Raw genomic sequence first — 15272 nt, forward strand, 5'->3', positions numbered from 1 at the left:
TTGCAAAAACACTCATGTTTAGTTTAAACTCTGTTCAACCCCGGCTCTCCCTCCACTTTGTTTGAGGAGAGAGGCAAAAGGCCACAGTCTGGTTTCAGTCTGATAAGGTAGGACAGCCATGGATTTAAGTAAGAGCGAGCAATTCGACCCTAGGTCAGATTCCCACTTCACCCACACACACACAGTGAAATGACCCAATGAAGTTCTTGCCTAGCAACAGAGAATTCTAACTATATGTTTGTGATTAACTCATTTTTATCTCATAGTCCACTAAAAAATCTCCCTCATATTCTAACTCAATCAGCATGACAGAGTGATCTCCAGCCTTGTCCTCGTCAACACTCTCACCTGTGTTAACGAGAGAATCACTGACATGATGTCAGCTGGTCCTTTTGTGGCAGGGCTGAAATGCAGTGGATATGTTTTTTGGGGATTAAGTTAATTTTCATGGCAAAGAGGAACTTTTCAATTAATTGCAATTCATCTGATCACTCTTCATAACATTCTGGAGTATATGCAAATTGCCATCATAAAAACTGAGGAAACAGACTTTGTGAAATTAATATTTGTGTCATTCTCAAAACTTTTGACCACGACTGTAGAGTGTCATGTCTGTTTTTCTGTTTTTTCTTTCAGCTCTGATTACGTCTTCTATGATTTCTAATTCACTGCATCCTTTTCTCATTCCATTTTCAATATGATGTTCTAGGCTGCTGAAGCTGGGCTTATCTTTCTTATTCTGATCTACTATCTGTCCATGAATGTTAAAGTCTTTATGACTGGGCATACTCCCTCCACTCTCTCTCTGTGGTGTGTGCCTTTCTGCAGCTGGGCCGACCTCTCTGCTGGGCTGAGGGGAGCCCCTCCCTCCTCTTTTCATCCTGCCGCCACTCCTGCCCCTCCGCTGGGTTCACTGTCCACTTGCGTCGTTGACGCCGACTGGCTGGGACTTGTAGGCAGACTTTTCGCAGCATCCTCTGAGTCCGATATTCATTTGATTTCGTCTTTCAGTTGAAGTAGCAAAGACATTCCCTCAATCTCTGATTCCATTCAATCCTCCTTCTTACAGTAATTATCAATCAGTTTGCACCGCAATGTGCGATGGCTCGTTCCTTTTCCTTCAGTCATTTACAGCAAAGTCCATAAACGTCTGATGAAACCAAGATTGAAGTCTTTGGCCTGAATGTCAAGTGTCACGTCTGGAGGAAACCTGGCACCATCCCTACGGTGAGGCATGGTGGTGGCAGCATCATGCTGTGGGGATATTTTTCAGCGGCAGGGACTGGGAGACTAGTCAGGATCGACGGAAAGATGAACGGAGCAAAGTACAGAGAGATCTTGATGAAAACCTGCTCCAGAGCGCTCAGGACCTCAGACTGAGGCGAAGGTTCACCTTCCAACAGGACAACGACCCTAAGCACACAGCCAAGACAACGCTGGAGTGGCTTCGGGATAAGTCTCTGAATGTCCTTGAGTGGCTCAGCCAGAGGCCGGACTTGAACCCGATCGAACATCTCTGGAGAGACTTGAAAATAGCTGTGCAACGACGCTCCGCAACCAACCTGACAGAGCTTGAGAGGATCTGCAGAGAAGAATGGGAGAAACTCCCCAAATACAGTTGTGCCAAGCTTGTAGAGTCATACCCAAGAAGACTCGAGGCTGTAATCTCTGCCAAAGGTGCTTCAACAAAGTACTGAGTAAAAGGTCTGAATACTTAAGTAAATGTAATATAAGTTTTTATTTTTAATAAATTGGGAAAAAATAATAATAAAAATGATTTTGCTTTGTCAGTATGGGGTATCGTGTGTAGATTGATGAGGGAAATAAACCATTTAATACATTTTAGAATAAGGCTGTAATGTAACAAAATGTGGAAAAATTCAAGGGGTCTGAATGGACTGTATGTACCTGTTTGAGTACCTGTTAGACAGATTCGACTTGGTCTGCTGATTTCATGCCATTACGACTCCTACAAGGTCCCTATTTTACAATTACATAATCAAAATGTGTTGAAGCCAAAATAATGGAAAGGGCTGTCTGGTAGCCTCAATAAATAGACACATTTTTTGTGGTTGAACAAGTTATTGCACTACTATATGTACATATCTACTTCTGCACATCGACTCGGTACTGGTACCCCATGTATATAGTCAAGCTATCATTGCTCATTGTGTATTTTTTCCTCGTGTTACATTTTCTTTCTATATGTATATTTTTGTAAGTATTGTGTTCTGCATTGATGGGAAGGGCCCGTAAGTAAGAATGTCACTGTTAGTCCACACCTGTTGTTTACGAAGCATGTGGCAATCAAAATTTGATTAGCATGTATAGATTTTTTTTTTTACTTGACTTGAGACTTGACTTGAAAAACGTGTGTCTTGACTTGCTCTTAGAATGCACAACTTGGACTTGACTCAACCCATTCTACTTGGGACTCAACTTGAGACTCGGAGCTTGTGACTTGAGACTTGCTTGTTACTCGAATAATAGTGACTTGGTCCCACCTCTGCTACAGACCATCAGTAACATTTCAACTAACTATCTAACAAAGGAGCTTGTGAACAAAGTAATGAATTTAATTAAATAACAAACCTGATGGACATCTGTCCTCCCGCTCCCTCTGGTCTGGGCTGCTTACTACAGTTCCTCTTCAGCATGTGGAAGGTGGAAAGTATACCTCTGTCAGTGTGGGGTCCAATGCTGGGGTGGGCGAGGAGGCATGCACCCTCCTCAATCTCTGCTAGCAGTCCCTGCCCCTGTACACACTCCTGACAGCAGAGGCATTCCTCCTCTGTGGCCATCACCGTTTAGAGAGGTAGCTATGGCTATAATGTTACTAGCTAGTTGTTGGTCGCTGGGAAGGGACATTCAACTCTGGAGCCTGCTAGCTAACAGCATTTAGCTAGCTAGCTAGCTACCTAGCTACAACATAAGCTAACATAAACATATTCAATTAAAGCATTCTGATTTGAATTCAATTGTGAATATTGCTAAGAATTGAACAAAATATATTGAGTGCCAATTAGTGTAGACAGGAGAACGACGTCACAGCCCTCAACATAGATCAAATAGATTTCTAATCAAGACATTCTACATTCTCACGTTGGCTGATCTATAAACCTATTTATGTCTATCTTTTCTGTTTCTCCTCCAACAAAAATTAATTATTAGCTTTTAGCATTTGCGTTTCCCCATGTAATTATATTTTTTAAATGGAAAAGATAGCAGAGAAAATATTTGTTTTAATTACATAAACTTTCTTGGATATTCAAACAGAAGGCACTTCTGATATTTAATCTTTCTCTGTGATTTTTAATATAATTTCTTAAATGTCTCCTGAGATCTCGCCTATTGGATAATGCTAATATTTCAACCCCCCTTTTTGAAAGAAAACTAGCAAACGGACGTGGCACCATCGGCTGACCATTTAGGGAATGGAGTTCTCAGCTGAGGTGCCAAAGTTTGTTCAGGAATATGGAGTATTGATGGAAAAAAGAGGAAGTGAAAAACTCACTTTAATTAAGATGCATTGTCAATCAAAACATATCGTCACATCTATAGTAAAAGTGATTCCAAAATCACACTACATTATTTACCATTAATTTCTATTGGGCACAACATAATCCGAAAAACAACCAAAACAAACTGCAAATGTATCCAACAAGTTTGTAGTCACAAGCTTGATGTAGTCATTGTGTGCTTGGAATATGGGACCAAATGCTAAACTTTTGACTAAATGTAATACACTAATAAGTGAATTAGTCCATATCCTTATGAGACCTTCAAATGGGGGGACTAGATAAATAAAGTGCATTCATTTGTAAATGGTAAAACAGATATGTATGAAAATACCCTCATATAAAAGGTGACATTCTGTACTGGGTCCTCATATAAAATATTTGATCTCAAATCCAAAATGCTGGAGTATAGAGCCAAATTAAAAGTTTTGCCTTCACTGCCCAAATAAATACGTAGGGAAGTGTACGTAAGCTCTTGATGAAAGTACCATTTCAGGAAATCATGTGACATAGTAGAATGTGTTATCTTGTGGTCCTCTGTAGCTCAGCTGGTAGAGCACGGCGCTTGTAACGCCAGGGTAGTGGGTTCGATCCCCGGGACCACCCATACACAAAAAAAAATAATGTATGCACGCATGACTGTAAGTCGCTTTGGATAAAAGCGTCTGCTAAATGGCATATTATTTATTATTATTATCTTTTTAGCTTAAGTACATTGAATGTGGTTTTGAACAATGCAAGCTCCACTATTCACTGTATGATGGGTTTGTTATGACATAGCTTAGCACACGCATGCTGTAAATCATTTCTAATGAGTCTCTCTCTCTCTCTGTACAGCATTGCTGATTGGGTCGGGGTGTGCACTCTACCCTCTAGGTTGGGACAGTGAGGAAGTCCGACAGACGTGCAGCAACAGATCCAACCAGTTTGAGCTTGGTACGGGTCAAACATCTACACACAGTCGCATCCACATGATAATCAACAAGACATTCAATTTGGTCACAACTCATATTATGCTATGTTAGCTCTGATTCTAATTCACTGTGTGTGTCTGTGTATCTATGTGTCTGTGTGTGTGTGTGTGTGTGTGTGTGTGTGTGTGTGTGTGTGTGTGTGTGTGTGTATCCAGGTTCTTGTGAGATTGGCTGGGCGTTCTACTGCACGGGAGCAGGGGCAGCAGCAGCCATGATGTTATGTACCTGGATGGCCTGCTTCGCTGGGAAGAGACAGAAGCAGTACCCGTACTGATGGCATCAAGGCAGGACGGCCATGATGACCACCTGAAACAACACTTGTCATCACCAAACATTTGAGACTCAGAGCAAGGGAGAATATCAGGGGGACAGAGTCTGTAGGCTAGCTATGCACTCTGTCATAACGAAAAGTAAACGAGGGGACCACCTTGTGCTGTATTTGATGCTGCAGTAGAAAGCAATACACAACACACGTAATGAGACACTCCATCGTTCTGCAGTGCACTTCAAAGAGTGGAGTCTACATACTTGGTCGTCATTGACAACAAGAGCAAAAACATGTGTTTCCATCTCTCTTCTCTATTTTCCATGTGTTGGTTGCTCCTCTATTCCCCCTCTAGTCTGTCATGTTCCAGACCCTGTACTATAACTCTTCATGGTAACTGAAGTAATGGCACAACCTGTGGTAAAGAGAAATGACTCTACTTTTGATGTTACTTTGTTATTGTGAGTATTTGATATCCTGTATTTAATTAATATGTTATGTACCCCCAAGTTGGCTTAGTGTTGCCTTAAATATATAAACCTTTACTGGTAACTTGCTATAATTTTGAACTGTTATGTCTATTTACAGTATATCTATAAACAGGGATTATTGAAGTCCCTAACCATGTACATCTGTCAAATATGAATGATGTTTTTGTGTATTATGTTTATTGTATTATAATAACATATTCGCACCTTTTGTGTGAAACACTGTCTTATTTGACCTGGTTTTGTAAATACATTGTAAATAAATATTGTTACTTTAAAGTCATAATTAATTAATAAAACGTTCAGCAGTGGAGAAGTTGTAGTTCCACTGTAGCGCCACTTTATCTGAATTGAAGCACTTGGCATGAGCCTATTACTCTTTCTTAAAACTGAAACAGCAATTTTGGTGATTATGGTGATTCAGATGCTTAGTTAATCTTGGTTAGAATCATCTGTCGTGTTTATCTTTATTGATTCAGTGGCTGTTATGAGCTCTGTTGGAGTTTAAAATCAGGCTTTACTATGAACAGCAGGGCAGGAGGGGAATTAACCATTCAACAGATGCTTCTGGATGTAAATCATTAGTAAGGGTTAACACACACCACTTCACTAGTCCCACAAACCGCTGCTCATGCTCTTTGCAATACGCCTGGCTATTTAGTGAAAAAGTCAACAGTAAATTGGGGGTTAAGGGATTTTCACAGATGGCTTTAAAATTGTTCTATATCACCAAACTGTCTAGAGAGTGTGATGTCATTGGTCCACTGCCAGACCTTTAGTAAACACACGGTTTCATTGAAGGACACAGCCTGCAGCTAAAAGCAATAGAAAATCAATACAACACATGGTCAGTTCAATAAGTCTCTCAATGTCTTATTTTTCACTTCAAATGGTAATTTGGTTAATTGGTACTGTGTTATTTGACTTTCCCTCAGCCTTTTGATGGACAGTGATTACTTTCAGAGCTCACTTTTAGAAAGAGAGAGTAGGGGTTGATAAAGAAAGGGAGGGCACATGTGCTCTCGACAAGGATGGCTGTGTAGTTGAGGACCTTTGACGAACTCGACAGTAAATTGATTTTGACAACGATATTTAGCCATTTTTGGCGCATAATTATACTCATACAAGTGAAAGGCAGCTTTGTTACAAAAAATAACACATTTATATCCGGGATAGCCGTAAATCAAAGCGCGCAAAGGATTCACTGCTGACACAACCACCCAAGTTTAGCAAGAAAATGGACGCTCCTCACAGGCCAGATAGGCCAGCCAAGCCAGATACTGCCACTGGCAAGCCCACACTGAGCATTCTTGCCTCAGAAATTGGAGCAATTTGTGTGTCCCTGCAAAATATTGAACACGAATTGTCTAAAATTAAGACCACAATGGAGAAAATAGAGGGGAAAATGTATACGCTGAGCAACCGCGTTCGTAAAGCAAAGGACCGTATAGCAACATTGGAAAATGTCGCCATCACAACGAAAGAACAGATAGAAGAAATCCAGACGCAAATGCAAAAATTACAGGACCATATGGATAATTTGGATATTAAAATCTTGGGCGGTCCTTAGATGGCAGAAAACAAGGACAGGATACAGTTCCTACAGGAGATTCCGACCATGCTGGAACACCATGGTCAACATGCTGCGTTAGGTGAAGAAGGAGATAACAGATTATTTGAAGGTAGATAAATAACATGTTTCAACAACATTGCTAGCTTAGTTTAACTGTTTTGAACACCAAGCACAGGTAGGACACATGGAAATTAATTTCCTTAGGCATTAATCATGCAACAAAACAAAAGTAATAATATTGTGGTACAGCATCAGTGAGATTTGAACCTATTATCTTCTGTTCTCTATCGATGGAATTAGTCCACTGCGTCACCAGGATGGAGCTAATGTGCTATGTTTTATAACTCATACAAAGTTGATCATTTTAGTCTATTCAAACAGAACCCATTTCAAAGGAAATAAGCACTCATTAAGACCAATTAGTAGGAGCGGCCAACACACTTGAACACACTTAACAAGATAGAGGATAGAGAGAGTTTTGTTGATGCCGAGATCGGAATGTATATGTTTTTTAGTTTTTGGGGGGTGGGGGGTGGAGTGAAAGACAGTCTAGGCATACTTTTCCCCTTTCATTTCCTCTGAGTTGTTTATACATATCTGAAGACTAAGTGTATAGTGACATATAAATCAATGCAAATGCCATTGTTCACCAGTAGGCTGTGACAAAGCAGCTATACAATGCTATTTATAGCCTTCTAGTAGGGCCCTGTGTTTTGGTTGATCATTACATGACATGGATTTCAGCGTTTATTTTAAGCCTTTTCCAGAAATGAGAATTAGACCAAAAATGAAAGCAATTGTCTGAGGATGGTGCAGGGCCATCTGTCATATAAAGAAAAGGGGCAAATTTGATGAAAAAGCTTTAAATAAAGTTTAAAATACAGGTCATGTGACATGATCAACCAAAATACAGGGCTACTTATAGGTGACAGAAAGCCTTCAAAAAGCCTACTATAACTCAAATGAATATTACAGTTGCATAGTGTTGGGTTGTCGGAGAGTCAAATTCAGGTGACTCTCTTAAATGTATCAATTCCATTTACATAGCATTCAGAAAGTATTCAGACCCCTTTCCTTTTTTCACATTTTGTTACGTAAAAAAAAATAATCTCATCAATCTACACACAATACCCCATAATGACAAAGCAACATTTTTTTTTACATATGTACATTAAAAAAAAATTACATTTGAAATGCTTCATGGTGCCAGGTGTCCTCCAGACGTGACGCTTGGCATTCAGGACAAAGTGTTCAATCTTGGTTTCATCAGACCAGAGAATCTTGTTTCTCATGGTCTGAGAGTCTTTAGGTGCCTTTTGGCAAACTCCAAGCGGGCTTTCATGTGCCTTTTACTGAGGAGTGGCTTCCGTCTGGCCACTGTACCATAAAGGCCGGATTGGTGGAGTGCTGCAGAGATGGTTGTCCTTCTGGAAGGTTCTCCCATCTCCACAGAAGCACTCTGGAGCTCTGTCAGAGTGACCATCGGGTTCTTGGTCACCTTCCTGACCAAGGCCCTTCTCCCCCAATTGCTAAGTTTGGCCGGGCGGCCAGCTTCTTCCATTTAAGAATGATGGAGGCCACTATGTTCTTGGGGACCTTCAATGTTGAAGACATTTTTTGGTACCTTTCTCCAGATCTGTGCCTCGACAAAATCCTGTCTCGGAGCTCTATGGGCAATTCCTTCGACCTCATGGCTTGGTTTTTGCTCTGACATGCACTGTCAACTTTGGGACCTTATATAGACAGGTGTGTGCCTTTCCAAATCATGTCCAATCAATTGAATTGATCACATTTGGACTCCAATCAAGTTGTAGAAACATCTCAAGTATAATCAATGGAAACAGGATGCATTTGAGCTCAATTTCTAGTCTCATAGCAAAGGGTGTGAATATTAATGTAAATATGGTATTTCTGTTTTTTATGTGTAATACATTTCAGAGAATAAAATTACAAACCTGTTTTCGCTTTGTCATTATGGGGAATTGTGTGTAGATTGACGAGGAAAACAATGTATTTAATCCATTTTAGAATAAGGCTGTAACATAACAAAATGTGGAAAAAGTCAAGGGGTCTGAATACTTTCTGAATGCACTGGATGGCTTGGTTTGTGTTGTTTCTCCCCAGCTCCTTAGGTTTGGCTGGGACTTTACTTAGTTTTACTGCTGGATATGTGTACGTTATTATAAGTATTTTCTTATATTTTCTGAAGTACTCGTATCCTGTACAGATAGAACAAATGATTAAAATGACCTCTTTATAACTCAATAATCAGGTTTCCATCCAACCTTTTTATGCGAGTAAAGGGCATGTCGGATAAAAAATGTCATGACAGGGTTGATGGAAACATAGCATTTTTAGGTAAACTGTACAAACGTCGACAAAACAAAATACTTTAAACAAGCTGGGATCTTTTGTGTCTGTAAAATTAATGATGTGCAAAATGTCGGTGGAAATGCTTTTATGCGCAAATATTGATATAATAACCATAATATGGAAGTAAACTTGGAGTCACGCGATGACATGTTGTGTGGTCCTCCACTACGACTCATCGGGAAAGCATGTTTATTAGGCTTAGGTGGTGATTTATTAGGTTTACATGGTGGTGAAACTGCAAGGTGATGAGCTTGATGCTCCTTTCCAGTCAATATCGAGGGTCTTATTCTTATTCTGGTGACAAATGCCGTTTGACAAATAAAAAAATCTTGCTCTTTTGTCCATAATAAACTCATCATGTAGGCTATACGTGCGCTGCAGCCAACAGCATGCAGACACATTACTGTATCTGCGCCCTGCGGGCTGTTGGCACACTCGCTATATAACGCAACATTTGTAGTGAGAAAACCATCAGTAGAGTTGAAAATGCGATGGAAACACATTTAACTTGTATTCTGTATTCGGTAAATGGGAATTTAACCGCAACATACATTTTTATCTGCACTACGTCATCACGCACAGCTTCTTATCTGCAACAAGTCAATTTGATGGAAATACATCTCTGTTGGGAAAATGTGCATGTTGTTTTTATGCAGATGTTTAAATATTTGCAGGAAAATTTGTTGCCATTTGGATAGAAACCTAGCTATTGACAGACAGCTGAATAAAAAAATAGCCAGCTGGAATCTTAAAAAGGGTTAACCATATAATCAAGAAATAGAAAACGTTAGCATATCTCAATTAATCTAAAGCGGATATAGCTTTTGTCCAGGAGACACATTTGAATAAAAGGGAATCGGAAAAACTAAAATGTTCCTGTGTGGGAAAGGCTTTCTCTAGCCCAGGTACAGGTAAAAGCAGGTGGTATCTGTTCTCATACACAAGACTGTCAACTTTACCGAAACTAATGTGTTAACTGAGACGGTCTCTATATAGTAGTGTGTGGGCTCTAGATGGGAACATCAGTTGTTCTATGAAACATACAATACCAGTCAAAAGTTTGAACACACCTACTCATTCAAGGGTTTTTCTTCATTTTTACTGTTTTCTACATTGTAGAATAATAATGAATACATCAAAACGATGAAATAACACATGGAATCATGTAGTAACCAAAAAAGTGTTAAACAAATCAAAATATATTTTATATTTGAGATTCTTCAAATAGCCACCCTTTGCCCTGATGACAGCTTTGCACACTCTTGGCATTCTCTCAACCAGCTTCATGAGATAGTCACCTGGAATGCATTTTAATTAACAGGTGTGCCTTCTTAAAAGTTCATCTTTGGAATTTCTTTCTTTCTTAATGCATTTGAGCCAATCAGTTGTGTTGTGACAAAGTAGGGGTGGTATACAGAAGATTGCCCTATTTGGTAAAAGACCAAGTCCATATTATGGCAAGAACAGCTCAAATAAGCAAACAGAAACGACAGTCCATCATTACTTTAAGACATGAAGGTCAGTCAATTCGGAAAATGTCAAGAACTTTGAAAGTTTCGTCAAGAGCAGTCGCAAAAACCATAAAGCGCTATGATGAAACTGGCTCTCATGAGGACCGCCACAGGAAAGGAAGACCCAGAGTTACCTCTGCTGCAGAGGATAAGTTCATTAGAGTTACCAGCCTCAGATTTCAGCCCAAATAAATGCTTCACAGAGTTCAAGTTACAGACACATCTCAACATCAACTGTTCAGAGGGGACTGTGTGAGTCAGGCCTTCATGGTCGAATTGCTGCAAAGAAAACACTACTAAAGGACACCTATAAGAAGAAGAGACCTGCTTGGGCCAAGAAACACGAGCAATGGACATTAGACCGGTGGAAATGTGTCCTTTGGTCTGGAGTCCAAATTGGAGATTTTTGGTTCCAACCTCCGTCTCTTTGTGAGACATGGTGTGGGTGAACGGATGATCTCCGCATGTGTAGTTCCCACCGTAAAGCATGGAGGAGGAGGTGTTATGGTGTGGGGGTGCTTTGCTTGTGACTGTCTGTGACACTGTTATTTATAATTCATGGCGTATCACTGCATTCTGCAGTGATATGCCATCCCATCTGGTTTGGGCTTAGTGGGACTATCATTTGTTTTTCAACAGGACAATGACACAAAACACACCTCCAGGCTGTGTAAGGGCTATTTTACCAAGAAGGAGAGTGATGGAGTGCTGCATCAGATGACCTGGCCTCCACAATCCCCCGACCGCAACCCAATTGAGATGGTTTGGGATGAGTCGGATGGCAGAGTGAAGGAAAAGCAGCCAACAAGTGCTCAGCATATGTGGGAACTCCTTCAAGACTGTCAGATGCCGAGCAGTTGCCATACCAGGCGGTGATGCAACCGGTCAGGATGCTCTCGATGGTGCAACTGTATAACCTTTTGAGGATCTGGGGACCCATGCCAAATCTTTTCAGTCTCCTGAGGGGGAGAAGGTGTTGTCGTGCCCTCTTCAAAACTGTCTTGGTGTGTTTGGACCATGATAGTTAGTTGGTGTTGTGGACACCAAGGAACTTGAAACTCTCGACCCGCTCCACTTCAGCCCCATCGATGCCTGTTTGGCCCTCCTTTTCCTGTAGTCCACGATCAGCTCCTTTTTCTTGCTCACATTGAGGGAGAGGTTGTTGTCCTGGCACCACACTGCCAGGTCTCTGACCTCCTCCCTATAGGCTGTCTCATCGTTGTCAGTGATCAGGCCTACCACCGTTGTGTCGTCAGCAAACTTAATGATGGTGTTGGAGTCGAACTTGCCCACGCAGTTGTGGGTGAACAGGGAGTACAGGAGGGGACTAAGCACGCACCCCTGAGGGGCCCCCATGTTGAGGATCAGCATGGCAGATGTGTTGTTGCCTGCCCTTCCCACTATGGTGTTGAACGCTGAGCTGTAGTCAATGAACAGCATTCTCACATAGGTGTTCCTTTTGTCCAGGTGGGAAAGCGCAGTGTGGAGCGCAATTGAGATTGTGTCATCTGTGGATCTGTTGGGGTGGTATGCGAATTGGAGTGGGTCTAGGTTTTCCAGCATGATGGTGTTGATGTGAGCCATAACCAGCCTTTCAAAGCACTTCATGGCTACCGACATGAGGGCTCAGCGCGGTAATCATTTAGGCAGGTTACCTTCGCTTTCTTGGGCACATGGACTATGGTGGTCTGTTTGAAACAGGTAGGTATTACAGACTCGGTAAGGGAGAGGTTGAAAATGTCAGTGAAGACACTTGCCAGTAGGTCAGCGCATGCTTTGAGTACACGTCCTGGTAATCCATCTGGCCCCGCGGCATTGTGAATGTTGACCTGTTTAAAGGTCCGGAACAGCTGGTGCTCTCATGCATGCTTCAGTGTTGCTTGCCTCGAAGTGAGCATAAAAGGCATTTAGCTTGTCTGGTAGGCTCGCGTCACTGGGCAGCTCGCGGCTGGTTTTCCCTTTGTAGTCTGTGATATTTTTCAAGCCTTGCCACATCCGACGAGTATCAGAGCCAGTGTATTAGGATTCAATCTTAGTCCTGTATTGACGCTTTGCCTGTTTGATGGTTCGTCTGAGGGCATAGCGGGATTTCTTATAAGCATCCGGATTAGTGTCCCGCTCCTTGAAAGCGGCAGGTCTAGCCTTTAGCTAGGTGCGGATGTTGCCTGTAATCCATGACTTCTGGTTGGGAAAAGTACGTACGGTCACTGTGGGGACTTCGGCGTTGATGCACTTATTGATGAAGCCGGTGACTGAGGTGGTTTACTCCACAATGCCATTGGATGAATCCCGGAACATATTCCAGTCTGTGCTAGCAAATTAGTCCTGTAGCATCTGACCACTTCCGTATTGAGTGAGTCACTGGTACTTCCTGCTTTAGTTTTTTCTTGTAAGCAGGAATCAGGAGGATATAATTATGGTCAGATTTGCCAAATGGAGGGTGAGGGAGAGCTTTGTATACGTTTCTGTGTGTGGAGTAAAGGTGGTCTAGAGTTTTTTTTCCTCTGGTTGCACATGTGACATGCTGGTAGAAATGAGTTAAAACTGATTTAAATTTGCCTGTATTAAAGTCCCCGGCCAATAGGAGCGCCGCTTCTGGATGAGCATTTTCTTGTTTGCTTATGGCCTTATACAGCTCGTTCAGTGCGCTCTTAGTGCCAGCATCGGTTTGTGGTGGTAAATAGATAGCTACGAATAATATAGAAGAGAACTTCTTTAATATTAGACATTGCGCACCAGCAGTTATTGAAAAATAGACACACACCCCCGCCCCTCGTCTTACCAGACGTAGCTGCTCTGTCCTGCCGATACACGGAGAAGCCAGCCAGCTCTATATTATCCGTCGTTCAGCCACGTCTCGTTGAAACACAAGATATTACCGTTTTTATGTCCCATTGGTAGGAATGTCTTAGTCGTAGATCGTCCAGTTTGTTTTCCAATGATTGCATGTTGGCCAATAATACGGAGGGAAGTGGTGGTTTACCTACTCGTCGGCTAATTCTTACAAGGCACCCCGCCCTCCTCCCCCTTTTCCTCTGTCTTTTCTTCACGGATTTGGGCCTTGTCTTGACAGAGCAGTATATCCTTTGCGTCAGACTCGTTAAAGAATCTTCGTCCAGTTCGAGGTGAGTAATCGCTGTTCTGATGTCCAGAAGCTATTTTCGGTCATAAGAGACGGTAGCAGCAACATTATGTACAAAATGAGTTACAAAAATTGCGAAAAAACTAACAAAATAGCACAGTAAAACGGCACCCATCCCCTCCGGCGCCATTACCACAAAGCTTGAATGACTATGTATGCGGATGATTCCCCACACTACGTCAGCACCCAAAACCAGTGAGCTTACAGACATTCTAAATACGACGTTTCAGTTAGTATCAGAATGTGTGATTAATAATAAACTGGTCTTATATACATCTAAAACTAAAAGCATTGTATTTGGTTGAAAACATTCTCTAAACCTCAACTGCAGTTGTGCATAAAAGGTGTGACCATTGAGCAAGTTGAGGAAGCTAAACTCCTAGGTACAGTATAACATTGGATGGTCAATTATCATGGTCAAGTCATAATGACAAAGTTGTTGTTAAGATGGGGAGGGGTATGTCTGCCTCTCTTCTAGTTTTCATGAGAAATATATATGAACATTCCAGATTGTCTGCATAATCAAAAAACTTTCTGCTCAGACACCCATACATACCCCACAAGATATGCCACCAGGGGTCTCTTCACAGTCCCCAAGTCCAAAACGAATTCACGGCAATACACAGTATTATACAGAGCCATGATTGCATGGAACTCCCTTCCATCTCCAATTATTCAAGCGAACAGCAAAATTACCTTTAAAAAACGGATTAAACAACATCTCAATGAACGGCGAGGGGACACACACAAACACACGCACACAGACACACTCTAACACACACATCATTTTTGTTGTTGTATTGTTTGTGTTCTTTTTTGTTGTTGTATTTTTTGTATATCGTTGTATTTTACATTTGTATATCAGTGTTTTGTTACTTGTCATGTTTTGTATTCTGCAAAATCTAATAGAGATCCAAATAAACAAATTACCTGTCCCATAGTCAGCCCGATTGAAGAATTACTAACCAAGCCATTAAAACCCCCTTGAGTCGATTCACACATAATAAAAAAAATCCCCATCAAAATCTCAGTTTAAGCTAGAGATATCAGTTTTTTGCAATGGATGTGTCTCAATCCATCACATCCGCCTATGTCGCACTTCCACATCTGTGGTGAAAGGTGGCAGAGCTAGAGCGGTTTTGTCAGACCATGAGACATCCCGAAAAATTGGGTTTCTCACCAAAACGTCTGTAGCATCAGAATGGTTTGACCTACAAACTATTATGACCACTCTATGGAAAGGGGAGACTCTCACGAACACAATGGTGCATTTTGCTCTACGACCCCAACAAGTGTCAGGAGACTCGTCTGAAGTCAGTATCGTTGATGTGCCAACTTCTGTTTGTAGCGTCCAAACCGTTTGGGCTACAAACTAATGTGACCCCACTGTGGAAAGGGGAGATTCTCACAAACACAATGGTGTTCTCC

The 15272-nt window shown here is 41.4% G+C and overlaps 1 protein-coding gene across 2 annotated transcripts in view; it reads left to right on the top strand.

The window, feature by feature from the left end:
• LOC121579693 (LHFPL tetraspan subfamily member 6 protein) overlaps positions 1–5571 on the top strand; it is a 119731-nt gene extending 114160 nt beyond the window's left edge. For both annotated transcript variants that reach the window (XM_041894498.2, XM_041894497.2), the window contains exons 3-4: positions 4356–4454; positions 4648–5571. In XM_041894498.2, coding sequence (XP_041750432.1) covers positions 4356–4454; positions 4648–4766 — 218 coding nt within the window. In that variant the 3' untranslated portion in view covers positions 4767–5571. The remainder of the gene's footprint in view (positions 1–4355; positions 4455–4647) is intronic.
• The last annotated feature ends 9701 nt before the right edge of the window (positions 5572–15272 follow it).

Source organism: Coregonus clupeaformis, chromosome 13 (genome assembly GCF_020615455.1).
Source record: "Coregonus clupeaformis isolate EN_2021a chromosome 13, ASM2061545v1, whole genome shotgun sequence".
Lineage (NCBI taxonomy): Eukaryota > Metazoa > Chordata > Actinopteri > Salmoniformes > Salmonidae > Coregonus > Coregonus clupeaformis.